This window comes from Brugia malayi (assembly GCF_000002995.4).
Source record: "Brugia malayi strain FR3 genome assembly, contig: Bm_v4_ChrX_scaffold_001, whole genome shotgun sequence".
In the NCBI taxonomy this organism is placed as follows: Eukaryota; Metazoa; Nematoda; class Chromadorea; order Rhabditida; family Onchocercidae; genus Brugia; species Brugia malayi.
In genome coordinates this window covers 1012474-1033042 of record NW_025062479.1, presented here as the reverse complement: position 1 = coordinate 1033042, position 20569 = coordinate 1012474, and the positions used below count along the sequence as shown (strand labels likewise).

At 25.9% G+C, this 20569-nt stretch overlaps 4 protein-coding genes across 4 annotated transcripts; 1 reads left to right on the top strand and 3 right to left on the bottom strand.

Annotated features, from left to right (window-relative positions):
* Positions 1 to 41: 41 nt before the first annotated feature.
* On the bottom strand, positions 42 to 3421 carry Bm18213 (Uncharacterized protein; the record flags this gene model as incomplete). Its single annotated transcript, XM_001897299.2, has 6 exons — positions 42 to 185; positions 495 to 694; positions 1779 to 2058; positions 2135 to 2270; positions 2610 to 2818; positions 3410 to 3421. The coding sequence occupies 6 exons, from the start codon at positions 3419 to 3421 to the stop codon at positions 42 to 44; spliced, it is 981 nt and encodes a 326-aa protein (XP_001897334.2).
* Positions 3422 to 3700: 279 nt separating this feature from the next.
* Positions 3701 to 5121, top strand: Bm4356 (KH domain containing protein; the record flags this gene model as incomplete). Its single annotated transcript, XM_001897298.1, has 4 exons — positions 3701 to 3840; positions 3951 to 4119; positions 4372 to 4533; positions 4888 to 5121. 4 exons carry the CDS (start codon positions 3701 to 3703, stop codon positions 5119 to 5121), a joined length of 705 nt encoding a protein of 234 aa, XP_001897333.1.
* A 938-nt stretch (positions 5122 to 6059) lies between these two features.
* Positions 6060 to 9099, bottom strand: Bma-nas-38 (CUB domain containing protein; the record flags this gene model as incomplete). The annotated part of the gene is made up of 7 exons (XM_043073186.1): positions 6060 to 6287; positions 6755 to 6885; positions 7077 to 7287; positions 7444 to 7675; positions 8323 to 8426; positions 8718 to 8838; positions 8963 to 9099. The coding sequence occupies 7 exons, from the start codon at positions 9097 to 9099 to the stop codon at positions 6060 to 6062; spliced, it is 1164 nt and encodes a 387-aa protein (XP_042929120.1).
* Positions 9100 to 10328: 1229 nt separating this feature from the next.
* Positions 10329 to 13653, bottom strand: Bm8616 (astacin protease 28, putative; the record flags this gene model as incomplete). Its single annotated transcript, XM_043073185.1, has 6 exons — positions 10329 to 10981; positions 11126 to 11252; positions 11601 to 11706; positions 12052 to 12208; positions 12591 to 12702; positions 13618 to 13653. The coding sequence occupies 6 exons, from the start codon at positions 13651 to 13653 to the stop codon at positions 10329 to 10331; spliced, it is 1191 nt and encodes a 396-aa protein (XP_042929119.1).
* Between the last annotated feature and the right edge of the window lie 6916 nt (positions 13654 to 20569).

The following is a 20569-nucleotide window of genomic DNA, read 5'->3' as shown; positions in this document are numbered from 1 at the left end:
CAATCAACAAATAGAATTATGAATAAATTTCGACCCGATTATCAATTCGTCATGTCAGGTAAATTTCTGCTTCGTCGAATATCTTGCACGCTTAATAATGTTTCTAAAAACTTCAAAAATGGATTTTCGCCATCATCAAGCGCAGAACACGTATCTCCCGATCGGAACAGACCAACACAACAACCCTTAAAGTGTTTTTTTTTTTGTTTATCACTTACGATTCATTTCCTTTGTTTTGTGTACGGTAACATATTAATAAATTTCTACGCATTTAATATTTTGGAATTGACAAATTGTTAATATCCATAATACTGCTCAAATTTTCCATTTGTACATTTACAGTATGTTTATACACTGTTTCAAATTTCATTTCATTACTTAACAAAGAAGTAAAAGATTTTACATTTATCAAAAAGATCAGATAAATGAATTTTTTTTCTTTTTTTTTTTTTGCTGCAATGATCAATACCATATCTATTTAAGTCATAATTTACCTTCCAAAGTATATGAAATTCTCCATTATTAATAAGGAAATTAGTTCCATATGGACAAACGTTAAAAGCGCATGCGCGTTTTTCTTCCGTTCTGCATTCTACGTCTGACGAACATTGACGTGTTCGAAGACGTTTTCCACAACCGCCACATTCTTGAGTGCATGGTCCACTCCATTCTGACCATTCACCACATTCGCATACTGCAAACAATTTAGAATGATTTCAAAACAGAAAAAAAAAATTTTTTTTCTAAATATTAAAAAAAAAGTATGATCACAAGACATTTTACCGTAAGTAATTTTTGAGAAATTTAAATGAAATAAAATGATGGGCAAATTATTAGAAATTGATAAAGTCGAAATTTGAAATTATCTCGAATTAAAACTTTTTCATCTATTTTATCATAATCTGATTGGTACATCTATCTAGTGAGCAATTTCTTTTTCTGATTATTAATTTTTAATAAATTAATTCTAATGAATGAAAACAATATCCGGATCATTTCGCTTTTTACATGATTCTCTCATACAATATTTAAAATTATTTCCCGATGGATAGCTAGACTTTTATTTGATTACAAAAATTGCTAAACAAAATCGAAAACCATATTGGATATTTATTTATCTCATATTCAAACGATAAAAATTTCATCATCAAAATGAATGAAAACAATATTCGGATCATATAAATTGTAATGTAAATTTATTGCTCTTGCATTTACGAATGTTCTTGATTTTTTTTCAAAATTTAGGTGATGCATTTGACGGCCATTGTTTTTCACATTTATTAGAGTAATTTCACGATTCGACATACTAAATCGTATGATAATTTGGACATTTGCGCTTATACGTCTATTTTGCCATGCTGAATGAGAATATCGGGCGTTTGCCAAAATCGTTGTAAATGTCTTATGACACAGTGCATTTATTTGTACTTCAAAAGGAAAAAACTGAGTGTAGAATTTTTTTCATTTGCTTTTCCAGAATTTCAATCGGATGGTGAATAGCAATCTCACGGAATATTCCTGCTTTCCTCCATTGATTACTTTTGGATATAAATAACTTTGCAAACGGCTTTCTCTTCTCCCTTTTGACGTGAAAACACACTGATCATTCTCTTCAATTCAAACTTGTCAGTCATCCTCTATCTCGATGATTTTTTTTTTCATCTTTTATCAATGACTTTTGCATTTGCTGTCCTGTTTGTGAACACTCATAACATTCATAATAAGTCTGATCTATAAAAGAAATTCAAATTACCAAGCATAAACGATAAATAACTTACGATGTTGATTTCCGTTCTTGTCAGTTACTATAGGCATAGTAGTGATAGTTGAGGGAATTGATACCGTACCGGCAATAGTAGTAGTAATAATATTAGCCGGAATACTAGTGATAGCAATGCTCGTGATCCGTAATTTTCTTGCATATGTGGAAGTAGTAGTGGCAGTTGTTGTTGTTGTTATTGTTGTTGCTATCGCAATTGTTGTAGTTACAACTGTTGGAATTGTTAATTTCAATAGTTCTTCCGGAATTTCAGATATTTTATTTGATACAGTTTTATTCTAAAAAAAATTTCTCTGAACATTAATAAATTAATATGTTGAATTTTAAATGAAATAAATGAAACTTTTATCTTACAACTATTTGATAGTCTACATTCGACCAAACTTTAGCTCTAAAGCCATTTCCAGCATCACCAAAACCACGAAATATAACTATCATTTCGTTTGTGATAGATTGAAAGACATGATGTGGCGCTTTCGTACAACAAAATCTGAAAAAATAGTATAAACTATAACATTTATTTCCTTTTTTGTAGGTAGTAAAAATGATTATAATTCATTGCATGCTCAAATAATGATAAAATGGAAAATTCTTGCATTCAGAAGAAAATCTTTTATACAAAATTTAAAATCTATGGTTCAGAAAATATTAAAGGAGGGATTACATATTTTCTCACAATGAAAAAGCAATTTGAAGTGCAACAATTTAAACTCATGAATGCAACAAAACAAAATTTGAAACAATTTTTTTTTTTAATTTCAAATTTGTGTGCTTGAAAAATTAATAATTAATTGAAATAATGCATGATTGGTTATTTTTTGCTACTAACCGATATCCAGTAAGTCGAAAATCAGCGCCAATTTTAATTTCTACATAAGACTTATCACACGTATCTTCACATTGTAATTGAAATTGTTCAATAAATTGAAAATTTACTATTCCACCAGGTGGTGCTATAATTAGCCAAATGCAATGGTCACCAACATTGAATGAATTTGGATAATTTGGACTCGAAATTGTAACAGGCATTTTGCTTGCCTAAAAATAACCACAAATCTTAGAGATAGAAATAATCTGATATTATTAAACTAGAAAAAGCTAAATTTGCATAGTTTTCTTTGATAGATGAAAAAGCGATGATCTGCAAAAAATTTATGACAGCGAACACTTATTTTCCAATGAAATTTTACATTTAAATTGTACAAATTTATGGTAACTTAAAAAAAAAAAAAAAGATGATTTCATAAAGATTAGATGAGATAAGTAAGCCGTCGTTAGCAAAATTTTATTGTAGAAATGGAAAATACTGAATTAGCTTAATACAATTTAGATAGACCGTTGTGATAAACATTTAGTTACTTTTAAGGATGAAATAAATTAACTTCTTTTACTATAACAAACAAATTATCAGTACGTTATGCTCAACTAAGACTTTATAAGAAACAAAATTAAGATTAAAAGGAAGCACTAATTTCTGCAATAATTTCTAGAAAGCAAGAAATTGAAAAGTTTTAGGTTGGAAATGTTCTTTTTTACCTTTCACTAACAAGCTAATTAGCTAACTAATAAGTTAATCTTGCTAAGAAAAATTCCACAAATCGACAAAAATATATTAACAATTTAACTTACTAACAAATACATTAAGTGGAGTTGAATTATTAGCTCAATAAAAATATTAAAATTCAGAAAAAATCAAAAATAAGTTAAAACAATGAATAGTAATGTATTTAATGATACTGTTATCATCTAACATATTTATATTCAAATTTAAATTTAATTTATGATAATATATAATGCTTATGCAAACAAAAATCACATACTGAATGCAAAAACTATAAAAAGCCGAAGAAACAGATAATTTCAACATTGTCACATTGAAATACTTTTATCGAGTGCTGCACTCTCTAACAGGACTCGGGAATGAAAGGTACTAAGGAAAGTGGTGATGCGGGTCAATGTGGAAGATGGGATGTACCGGATGGTATCCCTCTTCCACCTTCTCCGATCTCTAATATGCGCCTAGATAATATTATGCATAACACTTACTTCGGTAGCATAAGGTATCAAGAAATTTTCCCATTCTTATCATTCAGTATCTTATTTTAACTTTTCTCGCTATCACCTTAACTCCATTTTCAAATTTGTAATAATGATTTTTGAAAATTTCTAGATATTTTAACGAATTGGTGCAAGAAATGTATAAATTGGATGTTCTTCAGTCAAATCATCCCGACAAGCTTCAAAATGCCTACTCGTTGCTTATCAATGAAATTGATCGCGTCTGGACCGCTATCTATATGCATGCAATGCGTAACGATCATATGCATCATCTTCACGATGTAAATAGCCAATGATATAGTAATTCAATATGACGACGCATATAAACAATTAAATTTTAAAATTAGAATTAATAGCATCTTTTTGTGTAAAAATAATCGAAATTCACTATTGTCATATATGTGTGTCACTATTTATATAACTCTTAAACGCGTATCAGTCATACAGTTTTAGTAATTATCATGTTATCTTAATGCTTTTAGTTTTTTTTTTTCCTTAGTAGTTTCAAGCGTTTCGGCTAGAATATATTTTAGATAGAAGGATCTCTTGTTACGATCCAGGAGAAGGTTATTATTCCACAACGTCCAAATTGCAAATTGATCGGACGCATTCTTGGACCACGAGGAATTTCGGTGAAACAACTTGAGGCCCAGACCGATTGTCGCATCCTTATCCGTGGAAGGGGTTCCGTTAAAGTAAAAACTTCCTGACCTTACTCCCTTCTTACTGTCTCTCGTCTCTTCTGTTCCATCAGGTTATAACATTACAACAGTAAACAGATCAATAAATGATGCAGTCTATCCATCCTATAATATTTACTAGATAGTATCAATAGCACATAACACCGGAAAGTTGCACTGAATTTCTCAGGATGTTGTGAAGCCTGTCATGTGAATCTTTCAGGATGACCATCAGGGAACTTGCACTTAACTTTTCAGGATACCCGTAGTGAAGCCCGTCTTGTGAATTTTTCAAGATGTCTGTCGTGAAGACCGTTTTCTGAATTATTCAGGATGCCTGTCGTGAAGCCCGTCTTGTGAATTTTTCAGGATGCCCGTCGTGAAGCCCGTCTTCGTAATCGTATTGGTTGGGAGCATCTCTCGGAACCCTTGCATGTGCTCATCATCGCTACTGATGTGTCGCATGGTCGCTGTGTTCAAAAATTATCATTCGGTATACACAGTGTCAAAGCGCTGCTCAGTAGCAACGATGACGAGCACAAGCGTCGCCAACTTGTCCAACTTGCGATCATTAATGGCACATATCGTCCGACGATTTCGTAGCAACAAAAAAGGGATGATTGTATCGAAGAAGCATACACAACAAATAAAACACACCACAATTGCATTAATTATTATTAAATTTGTATTGGAAAATAAAAATTACTAAAATATGCATCGTTTTGCTTTTCCTTTCCTCTCTCTCTCTCTCTCTCTCTCCCCCTGTCTACCTTTCTTTTTCCTTCCACTTCTTATCATAATACATACAATTATTTTTTTCCTGATATTCACTATATGAAAATAAAATTTCATCAATTTCTACCATTTAATAAATTAATGAAAAAAAAAAGAGAAAAAACTTCGTAGTTCTGATATCGATCAATATTAAATTAGAAAAGTTGAAAATTTCTTTAAGAAAATTTGTAAAAGTGTTACAAGAATCAAGTGATCTTTTTTTGTAAAGATCAGTAGATCAGTATTCAATGCTATTAAGAGTTCACCATAATGCTGCTTAAATTTCAGGTATCTGTTCAAGAAATGCATTTAGTTTAGTCTTTCAAAAATATTGCATTAACTAAGAGTGAATTGAAATGGTGGAATAAGTTGGAAAATTATGATGACCTGAGTATATACAGCAAAAAGTATATTATCGGAAGGATCAAACAGGTAGGAAGATAGTAATCTTTTAGGTTGTTTCTTCTATTAATCTAAATCATGCATATAAATTGATCATAAGGTGTATTAATTGCATCAGTTCTCTTTTTTTTTTTTTTTTTTTTCTTTTTACCTAGAGTATTTTCCGTGAAGTAGTTACGTAGGGGAAGCGTTAGAACAAAAGATCAAAATTTCAAAGCAATAATATTTACAGTGACAGTAAACAGGATGAATTATGCATTTGCATAAAAAGCAAAAAATTGATGTAAATTTTGAAATCATTTTTGCATGATGCATAAAAAAAAAAAAAAAAAAAAAAAAAAGGTGTTGTACGAAGAAGTATATCTTTAACCTATAGTATAATAATATTGTTGATCAAAAAAGAGGCCAAAAAATAAATAAATAATGTTTACCTTAATGAGAGCTCCACAAGATGTATATTGAACAAATTGACAGGTACTACCAGCAAAACCATCTGGACATAGGCATTTTGCACAATTATTAGGATTCGGATAACCATTATGATCGCATTGTATATTAGCACAATGTTCCGTACAACGATAAGCAATGTTAATCTAAAAAATAAAATAAATAAATAAAATAAAAAAAATTCTAGAATGTCATCTTGATAAACAAAGAAAATAATGTTATTTTTAAAAATAAGCTTTATGAAAGAAGTTAATCATTATTATATCTTATAACACTATCCTAATAGATAACAAAAGAAAATTTAATTTGATAATCTCAAATTTGAAATTTGATAATGCCAAATATTTGCAATCAGTGTTCACTCTTGCAATTTAAATTATTGTACATATGCTTACTATTCAAAGACTAATAAAAAAATTTTTAGCACTAATAAATCTTATCCGTGAAAAATTTTTTGATCAATTTTGAAGTATTACCAATTATATTTATATGCTTGAGAAAAAATTTTAATAAATGTTAATGATTTAGATTTGAGATCTCAAATTTACAGTTCTTGAAATTATCAGCCATTTGATGACAATATCATTAATGCGGTTGTTATATAAAGCTTAACAGCTGCATAATCCAGAAACGATGGCCCTTCACGTTGCCCAATTGTGTACTGATGAAATTTATTACGTGTTGTAATAGTTGGTACGTACGGATCTGTTGCAAATCCATATGGTCCATAATGCATTACTGATCCTATAAATATTATTAATTTCTTAAAAATAATTTAAAAAAAAAAAAAAAAAAAAAAACTTCTTGAGTTAAAATTTTAATTAAATTATCGTATTTTTGAAAAAAGAAAAAGAAAAAATTAAAACATAATTGATATATATGTATATATCATTTTTAAATTATTATTATCATTACTATGAGATGAAAAAAATTACCCGTATCATAGGGTAAATTAAACATATCAGCTTCATGTTGTGATATTGGAAAAAAGTTATTCCAACGGCTCAGTGGAATATTATTGTAATTAATAAAAATATGATTTTTCTGATCAAGACGTGCTTGTTCATGAAATATTCCCAATGTATGACCAATTTCATGTGATATAATACCAATTATATCACATCCTGGAGTTGAAATTGAAATTCCCTGAAATTTTTATTGAAAAATTAATTTCATTTTCAAGAATTGTAAAAATTTTCGTTCTTCCTTCTCTTCCTTTTTTTTTTTTTTTTTAAGTCAAAGTATGAGTATTTGCAAAAGATTAAAAATTTATTCGACAATAAATTTTGCTTCCAAAATTACTTGCGTGCCTCCTGTTCGGCCGACAAAACTTGAACATCCGCCACCATCAAAAAATTCAATTCGATCTATATTTGGGCCATTTTCTTGGAATCTTATGCAGGTGCGCTCTTCCCACATTGCTATTGCTGCGCGGATTTTTGCCCGTGTTTCCAGTGGAATAGTTTCGGCAAAATCATAGCTGATAGGACGTCTATGATCCCAACGTACGTAAAACGGTTCAAGGCCAACGCTTCTAAGAAAAAAAAAAAGTTAAAGTTTAATTATTCAAGGCTTGAATCTATTGTATAGCAATTTTGCTAAATCTATTTTTTCAATTACTTTTTTTTGTACGTTACAATTTTAATCTAATTATTTGTGAAATTTTTTTTTAAAGAATTTTATTTTATATTTAAGCCAAGCGAAAAAAAAAAAAAAAAAACGTAATTCTGAACGAAATTTTTTGATCGTATTTAAGTTTAATTTAAACTAAAGTAGAATTTAATCAATTTCATTTATGTTAAAATAAATTTAAATAAAATTAGCTTAAATAAAAGTAAACTTAGCCAGTTCATACGTTTGCATGATGTTATATTTATGTGTAGGAAAGGATAAAAATCCGGTTTTCGGCAAATGAAAAAAAAAAAAAACTATCTTTGATATTGTGATGACGTAACGTATAGTTTGCGTAATTAACTAAGCTTTGCGCAAAAACACTGATTAGTCATAGCAATATAAAGAAAAAATTGGTGGAATTTGAATTAAATTTGTTGTGTAAGTGTGTGTGTGTTTAAAGAGAAATAAAATTGGGATAAAAGTCAGAATTTTTTTTTCTTTTGTTTTAATTCCTATTAAAATATAAATTTGAAAAAAAAAAAAACTGATGAAATTTACTAACAATACCGTTTTTGACGTATAATTTCATCTTCTTTTTCCTTCAAAACAATTTCACTTTTCAAATGTTTGCTTAGCATTTCGGCTTGCTTTTCCGACAAATCGATATCACCCTGAAAAGAAAAAAAAAAAAAAAAACGAGCCTTTCTTTTGAAATTTCAATATTTTGATTTTTTTCAAAATCTCGAAAACCTTTCAAAGTTTATGTAAAAGAATCTAAATATCAATACCGGAAATATCAATCCTCGTTAGAGTGCAATTATAAATTATTTCATAGCACGTAAAACGGAAAAATTATTTTTTCGTACTTTTTTTTTTTCCAAATAATTTCTAAATGAAAAAAAAAAAAATAATAAAGTTGTCATTTTCAAAAAAAAAAAAAATGAAACTAAGAGGTAAAAAACTTGATAGTATGCATCCGGATTATTAATCGATAGTTCATTATGATGCCGTTTTGCTTCAGGATTTCTTCGTTGTAATATTATTTGATCGGCTAATAATGCATTATCGATATTTTCAATTTGCCTGTAACATTTAAAAATTTATTGATGCAAGAAGTAATTATAATTTTAATAATACTAAAAATTATTAGTTTAAAATTAAAAAAAAAAAAAAAAAAAAAAAAAAGAAATAAAAATGAAATATAAACCTTTGTACTTTTAATGTGATAAGTTGTTTGATATTATCTAACGTACGTTGTGATACTTTCTGCGTTCGATAATTTTCCACTGAATGAATAGAGAAGAAGCAAATGAAACATTGAAAAATGTTGATAATTTGCTTCATTTTCGATTAAAATTGCTATTTTCTTCAGTAAATTTATCGTTGATGAAATTACGACAAATCGAAATCTGCGCATATACCACAAATACTTTTCATTTAAATGCGCCACCGTCATCTGAGCTCTCTTCATTTCATTCACAGCAACCGGTTAACAAATTCTACAAGATATCACCACCATCATCATCAGTCATCATACTCATCCATTCATTTATCCTAATAAAAAGAAGAAAAAAAAAAAAAAAAAGGAGGAAGAAACTATGTTAAAGTATCTATAATTTTTTTATATAACAAGAACATTTTTAAATTTAAAACCATAACAAAAAAAGAAGATTATAATCAAATGATTAATCTATCAATTCATTGAAATATTTTCCTATGTGAAATTAATTAGAAATATAATTTATTATCTAATAAATATTTCACTTTAAATGTAAAGTGATATATCATTTATTTCCTCTCTTTTCTCTATTTCAAATCTGGGATCTTTCATGCTTAAAATGCATAAAATACAGCTATAAATTTTCTTTTTTTTTTTTGGATTAATTGAAAAATTTTTATGTTATGTAACTTTAAGGAAATTTTGAGGTGTAACATTAAGGTAATAAGCAAATGAGTAGATATTACTTGATAAATCAAAGATTGTATGGTTTTTAAAGCATACATGATGATTGCAAAAGATATTATATAAATTATTATTTGATAAATGAAATTATTGACTCCAACAAACATTTTGATCTTATCGATTATTATTGCATTATACCAAATGTTCAAATGTCGCCAAATCAATTTGTAAACAAAGTACCAAAATTATCAAAAATCGAAAAAAAAAAAAAAAACTCTTCAAAAACCTTTTTGACATTTAAACGATAATTTACAAATATTTTTTGTTCCTTTAATAATCGATAATTATGCAAAGAAAGCATGAAATTTAAATTTATATAAAATGAATTATCAGTTTAAAATGATTAAAAATAAAATTACAATCAAAATTTTTTGTTTAAATTGAACTGACAGTTACCAATAAATCGTAGAAAATTTATAAATTATGAATCTTTTTTTTTAAAAAAAAATTTTGTGTATATAACGAAAGTTTATTGCACTTGCTTTATTCACATTTGAAATTACAATCAAATTTTTTAATGAATCAAACTGATCACAGGTAATTATGAGAGAAAGGGAAAAAGAAAATGAAAATTATCCTATCACTTATTTATTCACATGAAATTGTTCATTTAATCATCGGCAAACATTTTAACATTATCATTATTTTCTGATACATTCTCATCACTCGTATACGACGTGTGTCTCATTGTTACCGTATCAATCTTTCTGGATTCCACCGGAAGATTGAGAACTTTTGCGGTATTTTTGTTTGACATGATAATTTCGGGCATTTCATCGTTATCACTTGATGATGAACTTGACATATCATTAGCATACATTTTATTGGATCGTATGACTGTTTCAGCGTCATGTTCTGATATTGAGGTATTTTTGAGCCCAATTTCCATTGAAATATTTTGAGAATTTTCTTTCTTTAGTATAAGATCATCATCCGGAATGCAAATCATTGAGAGATAATTGCTTTTGCTCGTGTTTGCTGATAGTTTTCGGTTAGTAAAACTGGTTAAATTTTTTATGGAATTGCTAAAATTGTCGACATCTTCGCCAGAATTATCAGCTTCATTAATATTATTCAAAAAATCCACTTCATTTAGTTGAATTTTTGCATTTTTAATCTGGCTGGAATTTTCTTCAAATAATTCTATTTTTGAAGTTTGTTCAGAAATACTAAAAGCATCTGATATATTACTTATTTTTCTGATTTCTTCATTATCACAGTTATCATGTATAACTTGCTCTTTATGATGATCGCTACCAATCCCTAAAATAATTACAAATTAATTGTCTTGAAAAGAAAAAAAAAATTTTTTATTTCTAACTTCCAATTCGATTTTTCCTAAATTTGTTAGTATTTTAAATTTGAATATTATTATTTTACACTATTTTGTGAAAAGTTCATTTTTACTTGTTATTTGTTCACTTTCAGGCATTGATTTCCATTGATCTTCTCCATCAATATCCGAGAAAACAATATCATCCATATTACAAACATTTTCAGTCAAATTTTGTTGAGTGGAAAATTTTTTCGTTTGCTAAACATTTATGCACTTAATTTCAGATTGATAAATTTTGTCGTAAAATCCACAAATAATAAATGTATTATCTTGCTAACTTCACCAAAAAAAAAATTAAATTAAGCAACTTTTTTAACAAATAATCATAAATTTCTTTCGACGTGATCTAATTTTTTGTTTCTTTTTTCAACTCACATTATTTTCATCATAGAAATATGTTTTATCATTGATTAAAATATGTGCAAAATGTTTGATTAGCTTCTGGGAATTTCTATGAATGAATAAAAAATTAATATTTTGGAGGTATATATTAAGAAATTTTGATCTAAACCAAATAACTTATATTGAAAACATTTAAAATTATACCGCTTGTTCAGTTTTTGTTTGCTCTTCAGTTGGATCTATTTTTTTTGCTTCACTGATAAGATTATCCAGTACAACACTTGTTATATTGATACTCTCTTCTTTCAACCTGGAAAGCTAATTAGTCCCAATGTGATAATCAATCATGAATTCATTAAATTGATCATTGCTTTATCATTATTTGTATGTCTGTATGTATGTGTGTGTGTGTGTGTGTGTGTGTGTGTGTGTGTGTGTGTGTGTGTGTGTGTGTGTGTGTGTGTGTGTGTGTGTGTATGGGTAAACTAATAGATTCTCCTAATCAAGTGAAGCATAATTGTTTTTTGTAATTGCTTTTGCAAAAAAAAAAAAAAAGAAAGATAATGAAAATTAGTAATTTTTAGATTTACCATATATTATAATTGTTTGGTTTAATGTCAATTGTTATTTATAAAAATTTTGCTAATTATAATACCTTTTCATTTTGAATTTCATTTCACTGTCATCGTCTAATTCGTGCTTTTCCTCGCTGAAAGCATTTTTGATTTCAGAGGCATAATTGGAAAAGCTTAAATTATTGTGACCACAATTACTTTGATTGCTGGGAAGTGGTTGCTGGGTAACCACAATACCTATAAGAAAATTATGCTATAGAAAAATTAGAAAATTTTTCAATAAAATTTTTGAATTTAATAATTAAATATGGTAGATGTTCAACAGTATAGGTGTATATAAAATTGTAATATATATATTATATTGTTGTGTTCTTTTTTTTTTCTTTTTTATGTATGTGTGTGTTATTTATGTTTATGGTTTATTTGAAAAAAATTAAAATATATTATAAAATTTGTGTAAAATAAACTTATTAAGGAATTGTTAAAATTTTACAACTTAATAAGAATACAAAGATGAAAGTGTAAGATGATACAAATTATTAACAAAAAAAAAAAACTTTTTTTTAAAAATAATTAGAGAAAATTATTAGACCCTATATTATTAGTTAAATTTAGGTACCATTGGATAATGATGAATTATTATTGATTCGTGCAACATCATTTATTTCATTTCTGGTACATTGACAACACCAAAATTTGTACCCTGCTGGTTTCGTATTTTCCGATTCATCCTTTAAAAAGTTATCAATTGACATTGTTTAAGTTTTTGAATCAATGCAATAAAATAGTGTTGCATTTATCCTAGCAATTGCTGAATTCCATTAGAAATAAACCAAATTGTAAATTATTTATTTATTTCTTTTTTTTTTTTTTTTTTTTAAATTTTTTGAGGACATTTTGAAGAAAGAAAAGCCCAAAAGCAATAATAATGACAGTAGTCGTCAAACTTGAAATTACCAACAAGTATAAATAATTCGATTTGTTAAATTAATGTAATGGAAGTGTTGAAAAATAATTTTTTTCTGCTTTTTAGTCAATAAAATTTAATTAACATTGAGGAAATATTTTTTAAATGAAAAAAAAAAAAGAGAAAAAATTGATGCTTCAAATTTTTCTTTACTTCAATTTTTTTTCCCCAAAATTTCTTTCATTTTTTTTTCTGTACAAAAAAAAGAAAAAAAAAAAATAAAAGAAATTAGTCTTATAAAAAGCGGGTTGAAATGGCATATAACTGCTATTAGCTAATGCTTACTGTTTACTGTTTTGGCATACAGTTTACAAAAAAATAATATTCTCAAAATTGAGTAATTAAAGTTAATTAATCTTTTCAATTATTAACTCATTTAAGAAAGTATAATAAATATTGAAAAATTGGATAAAAATTCATTCTTAATAAATTTAAATTTGTTTAAGTTGCAGACAAAAAAAAAAAAAAAAAAAACAAATACAATAGCACTTATAATCATTTGATCAATAAATTATAACCACTAATTGGAAATAATTACAAATTTCTTTTTTCAAATTATAGAGAAACAAAAATTACTAATAAACATATGAATAATGTAACGTATGAACAGCATTAGTTGAATTAATATTAAACATTGATTACTTTAATTACTAATATAATGTAAGTTAAGCTGTCTTACCTGATCAATGATGAAATTAATTTGAGGTTGCATCATTATTATTTGCAATTTTCCCTCAAATGACGATAGATGATGAATACAACTTATAAACTTTCAACCTTTTTGACTTAATATAAAATATGAAATGATTTGCAAGCATTCTGTTTCCAAACGATCAATTAAATGTTTCATTTTAAAGATATTATTGCAGTTTTTAATTATATTAAAATTTCAAATATTTTATAGAGTAATTGTTTCAGCAAGTTTTTTTTTTTTTTTTTTTTGTTCATGAAGGTTGTATCTTTTTTTTCCGGATGAAAAGCATTATACTTTAGAATTTTAGAAAAAGAATTTTTGAATTATTACACTTAATAAATTGTTTAACTTATTTCGTGATTAGATGAAATTCTTCATGATTATTTCAATCAACGTATTTCATTTATCAATTACCTTATTAATTTACCTTATCTTTTGATAAGATGAAAAAAGATTAGTGATAAAGTTAGAATTAAAGTACATTTACTAATTAAAATGATACAAAATATTTCATCTGTATTCTTTCAATTTTGTATAAAATTTTTCCCATCTCTCAAAAATTACAATTCTTGATCATCAATGTACAATAAAATTTTGTAAAAAAGAAAAGACAAAAAGAGGGAGGGAAGGAGAAAGAAAGAGAGAGGGAGAAAGAGAGAGGGAGAGAGCAACGTAATGTTATACTGATAATAACATTCAAATTTAATACAATACAAAAGATGGAAAAAAAGGAGTGTTTAAATTTACATTTCAAAACATTTTGTAAAATTTCATAAGTGATTGCTATGCAAACATTTACATTTCAATTTTTGCTTCCTAAAAATCAATATATTTAATTTTTTAAAATCAAATAAATCCATTTCATAATTTAAAGATTTAAATTTATCAATTTGATAATGCTGAAATAATTCATTTCAGCATTATTCTATCAAACTTATAAAGTATGAAAAAAAAAAAAAAAAAAACAAATATATCATTTTAATAAATGTGAAATATTATTTAACTTTGTTTTAGTATTTTACAGTTCAGCTTTCTCACACTACTTAAAAGGAGTGTTTAAATTTATATATTTTTTTTTTTTTTGAAATCAAATTATTACTTCAATGTATGAAATAAATCCATCATCATCATCATTATCATCATTTTTTTTTTCCATCTTTTCTTCTTTTATAATAATTACAAGTTGGAAAAGATCTTTACTTCAAATGGAAATATAATTTAAAAAGAAAAAAAATTTTGAAATTTTTATGATATACTATTTTTGAAAGGAAGCATACCTGCGCAATGCTTCCCATAAAAGTGAGCAAATTTTAAATCAATCATTTATTTTATTCAAATTTTTGCTCACTAATTAGTTAAACATTTATTTAAATAAAAATCGGAAAAGATATGAAATGGAAATAAAGAAAAAGAGAGAGAGAGAGAGAGGGAGGGTAAGTGGGGGGAAAAAAAGAGAGTAGTTCATTAAAAATGGTTGAAATACAGTTCTATTTTATGAGATATGAGATTAAAGGAAGAGGAAGAATGGAGAAAGAAGGAAAGAAATTGTAATTTGTAATCTGAAATTAAAATGAATTAAAATTTCAATACAAAACAAATTTATTCATATATCAATTAGAATATTATTTGTAATATGTAAAAAAAAAAAAAAAAAAAAAAGTGAAAAATGAAAAATGCATTCATATTAGGCTAACACATTTTGTTAAATTTTTAACCCATTAATGGATTATAATTTTGTATTTAAAAATTTATTCTAAAAACAAATCTACCATTTTATAATTATTTACAATTAAATTAATATTTATTTTGTTTTTTTTTTTCCCTCTCTCTCCTTCTCATATTAATTATTTATAATAAATGGAGAATATAATTTTCGACAAATACAATTATATTTCGAAAAATAACGAAAAAAAAAAAAAAAAACGATGAAATCTGTTTGTGAATTTTTTCATTTTTTTTTTTTTTTTTTTAAACGCTAACATATTTGTGGCGTTATGCTTATATGACACATAGATGGATCAATTATAATGGATAACAAAGTATGAGTAAACTTCTAATCCTTCAATTATAAATTTATATAGAATAATTTAATAAATTTAAAAAATAATATTAAAGAAATTGAAATTTTTCAAGTGATAAATGATACTATGAGAATACTTAACTTTATGCATTAATGATAAACAAAAATTATCTTAGATGGAATAAAAACTAAATCATAAAGTATAAGCATGAAAATATTTCAAAATATTATATTATAAATACATTCAAGCTTCGCTTTTTTACTGCAAAATACATAATAATAATAAGGTTAATGAAGGGAAAAAAAAAGAAAGGGAGAGAGGAAGAGAGAGAGAGAAAAAAAAAAGGGTGAAGAAGAGGAATGGGAGGGAAATATGCGCTGATATCATAATATAAAAATATGGGTTGCTAAGCATAAAATATCAATATATGTTAGTTAAGCATTTATTGGCTTGATTGCATTTAAGCATATTTAAGTAAAATTGTACATTTACTTTAGAAGGGTGTACTTTTGTCTCATTTATTCTGTTAGTTAATTAAAAATAAAAGAGAAAAATGAAATGAAATGTTTTAGCGATAAAGCAGAAAGTGACGCCTTAGAGGGAAATTGGAAAAAAAAAATGAATGATATTGGTTACAATTTGCAATGTGTATGATAAAAAGATGAATGGATAAGTTAGTAAGAGGATAGAAATTTATTCAAATAATGAAATATAGTGGTAAAAAAGAAAAAAATAATAATAATAATTTCAATTTGAAATATTCCGATATCATAGTACTCAATGAAATAATTAAATATTATTTATTTTTTTTTTGGCAATTAACAGTACTAATAAGATCAGTGTAACATATGTTAATCTTAAAATGGTTTAGAATTTCACACACAGGAAAGGTTGGTAATAATAATAATATACTGATAATAATAATAAAAATAATAATAAGTGGTGATAATGAAAGTAAATGATAAATAATATCCGGTTGGAATACTGAATTTAAATGGTGCTAGAGATTTTACTATATTCCATCCAGCACTCAAACAAATTCAGGATCCAATAGGTGTACATCGTGTAATTAAGGATATGAGACAAAAAGAAAGAGAGAGGGACGGGGACAGAGAGAAATGAGAAATGGACAGAGTGAATAATTTAACCAGTTATTAAAATGTTTTAAACCAAAGATTTTAAAATATACCATCGTTCATTTAGTCATTACATGCTTCTGAAAGCAAATTTGTCTTCCCACTTATTCTATCAATCAAATTGTCTCTTTAATAAAAAAAAAAAAAAAAAATTATCAAGAATTCTTGTAACAGTTTAATATTTTTTAAAAGCATTGTAAAAAATGAAAAAGTGAAAGTGTGACATTACTTATCATAAACAATGAAATTTTTTTTTTTTTTTTTTTTTTATTGGATCTGAAAATGTTATTCGTCTAACAATCAATCCATACTAATTATAAAGATGATTTATAAATGAAAAAGCACTGTTACCATATTAAGTTATCAGTAAATATGTAATAAGCACTTCAATTACGCCATCAGATTTTTGCTATTGTATTACTATTTATAACTAAATTGATAAGCAATTTCGTTTCAGTAGACTAAAAAAAGGAAGAAAGAAAGAAAGAAAGAAAGAAAAGGTAAAAAAGAAAAATTCTCACTTTATTATTGAATGATATCATACATTATCGTATTTATAGTAAAAATGAATAGTTAAGAAATTTATACAGCTGCTTTTATTTCATTCATGAAAGAACTAATGAATTTTGATAAATTAAAGGGAGAAAATTTTAGAAATTGGAAATTAGATTTTAAATTTTCCACAAAAGAATGAAAAGAAAAAACAATATCAAATAATAAAATGATATTAAAAAAAAAAACATAGAAGCTAATCATTTTATATTTATGAGAGAATTATTATAGAGCAATTATCATTTTTAAGCTTTTAATGGTGCATATCTTGACAGCATCTCAGATCATCTTATTATATCAGTTAAAATTTATTTTTATTTTTTTATGTAGTTGTCGATACTTGTGACATCTACCATTGAATTGAGAAATTTTTTGCACCGATCAATAACAAATAGAAATATGCATATTAAAAATCAAACTGCAACATATCGATAAAAAATACAATTAATGGAGCATAATAGATTATCTGATTCTATAAACTATATTAAAATAAATTTTAAATTTTCAACATTTAGAATAGATAATTCCAGATGTACGATTTGGATATAATGCCAATGTAATTTCGTCCGCATTGGTGCTGTTTAATTTGTTTGATAAAATATATATTGTTCAAAATTTTATGCTGGGATTGTTGGAGGGAGTATGTATGACAAAAGGGTAGGGGTACACGGGAAACGGGAGGGAGAAGAGATGGGAAATAGAAAACTTGTATGATCAATGATGTTGATAAATCTCTCTGAATAGAACTGAGAGCACAGCTCTCCCTCTCTCTCTCTCTCTCTCTCCTTCTTTTATTACAATCAAATATTTGATTATTGTTGTAATTTCGAAAATTTTCGAGTACAAATTCTTTCTTATGCAATCAGAATTAATGAATTAACATAGATTTTAATAAAGACAAAAAAAGAATTCCAGTAATTGGTACCGAATAATTCTGTTATAAAAATTATTTTTGATAAAAAAAAGACAAGAATTTTAATAATCGATAAGTAAATTTAGCATATTTGAATTGTAAATTTAATAATTTTTGATGCAGAAATGTTTTGGAAAATTTCACAAAAAAAAAAAAAAAAAAAATGTGATGTAATCCCTTTCTCAGTAATGCGTGCTGCTGTTTAATTTGTCTGATAAAAATTTATTATTCAAAATTTTATGCTTACATTGGAGAGGAGAGAAGAGAGAAGTGGAAAAAAAAATATGCAGAATGAATGATATATGAAACTTTTCATTACAAAATTATCAAGGAAAAATTAACAATTTTAATTAGGGATAAATTTTCAATTTTTATTTTTCATCTTTAAGATATAATTTATTTAATAAAAAAAGAAGTTAAGTTAGCTTTAGATTTGAGAAAATAAAAATTGAAAAAAGTCCTTTTTTTTCTAAAATTTCATTATTGGAAAAAGTTAAGTTAGCTTTTCTTTCCTGAATTTTTCCAATTTATATTTACATCTTATATTTGCATACTTCATATAATCCATTTTCCTAATCTTTACACTCAATTACCGCCAGGATAGGTGTATCGCTAAGGATAATTATAAATCGCTTACCAATTGAAAGACTCCGAAATAATGGCCGAAATTAACGAGATAGTATTGAACTGAGATCTAAAAAATTATTCCGACTAATTGCTCATTATAACTGCAAGAATAATTGGGAAAATGGGAGAAGAAAAAAAAAGTAAGAACGATTGTTGTTTTATGGTCGGAGAAAATGAAACACATATAATAAAGTAATAGTAATAGTAACAGCAATATTAATAGTAATAATAATAATAATGATAGTAGTAGTAATAGCAATAGTAATTGTAATTGCAGTAGTAATAATAATAATAGTGATAGTAATAATAATAACAGTAATAATAATAGTCATAGCAATAGTAACTGTAATTGTAATTATAGTAGTAATAATGATAACGACAATGATAGTGATAATAATAATAATAATAGATACAAAAAGAAACAGTAGTAATAATGATAATAATGATAATCCTAATTATAATTATAGGGCAATTTGTAAAAACAATAATTAAGAAAATGGAGAGATAATCACGATATGCAACTACTATAAAAGTGAATGAGAGTGAAGCATAATAGACAAATGAGAGATTACTAATGATTAGTGAGTGAAATATTGAAAGTTTGAAAGTAATTCAGCTCAAATAATATTGAAAATGAGTAATTCACATTGGGTTTCCATAACTGAAAGCAAAAGAATGATTGGAAATAGTAATGAAATTAATTGATTTCTGATACAATAGAAATTAATTTATCATATGTTTACATTTCGCAAAGTCTAATGATTGAATTATTAGACAAATACATTTTGTTTTCGATTATTCATCGAATATGTGCAAATTTCGTCTCATAATTTAATAAATACAAAAAAAAAAAAAAAAAAAAAGGAAGAAAAGCTGATTAGAATCAATAAATAATACGTAGGATTTATATTTTTGTATTTATTAAATTATTTATTAAATTAAGTGACAATTTCAGAACATAAATCAAAGGAGGCTAATTAATACATTACTTTTTTAAAATTAATAAATAATAACTTCATTGATAAGAAAAAGATTGGAAAAAAAAGGGTAGAGATTTTTGAAATGAATTACTATTGAAAACTATTGAAGTGTATTTATTTCAAAGTTAATAAATGATAATTTTAAATTAATAAGGGAACTCATAAGAATTAAAATGAACAAATTTGCATATTAGCCTGGATAGGTGAAAATTAAAAAAATTGAAATATTAGATTAATAAACCAAAAAAAAAAAAAAAAAAAAAGCAGAAGAATTGCTGAAGTTGATAAATTTAGAAAAGACTTTTTTAATTTGATAACTTTCCTGGTTTCACAGGTATGTATTACTCGTTTCATTTTCATACATGCTGAGACAACTGATGATATACTTGCACATCAGTTTTAAAAATAGTAAAATTTATGAATAGAAAACGATAGTACTGTAAGTTATGACAGTATGTAATGAATTATAATTGAAACAGTCTCAATCTCAGCGTTAAATACTTCAGATTTTCTGAAATGTCGTAGAAAACTTTTTTTGTAATAAACTTTAACAAAATTAATTTAAAAAAATGAAAAAAGTGATCTAATTATATCAAATTAAAACAAAAAAAAGTGAGGAAAACGAGATGTGTCGTTTGATTGTAAAGTTGATTTTTTTAAAAAAAAAAGAAAGAGAAAAGAGAGGGAGAGAAAGAAGGCAAAGCAGAG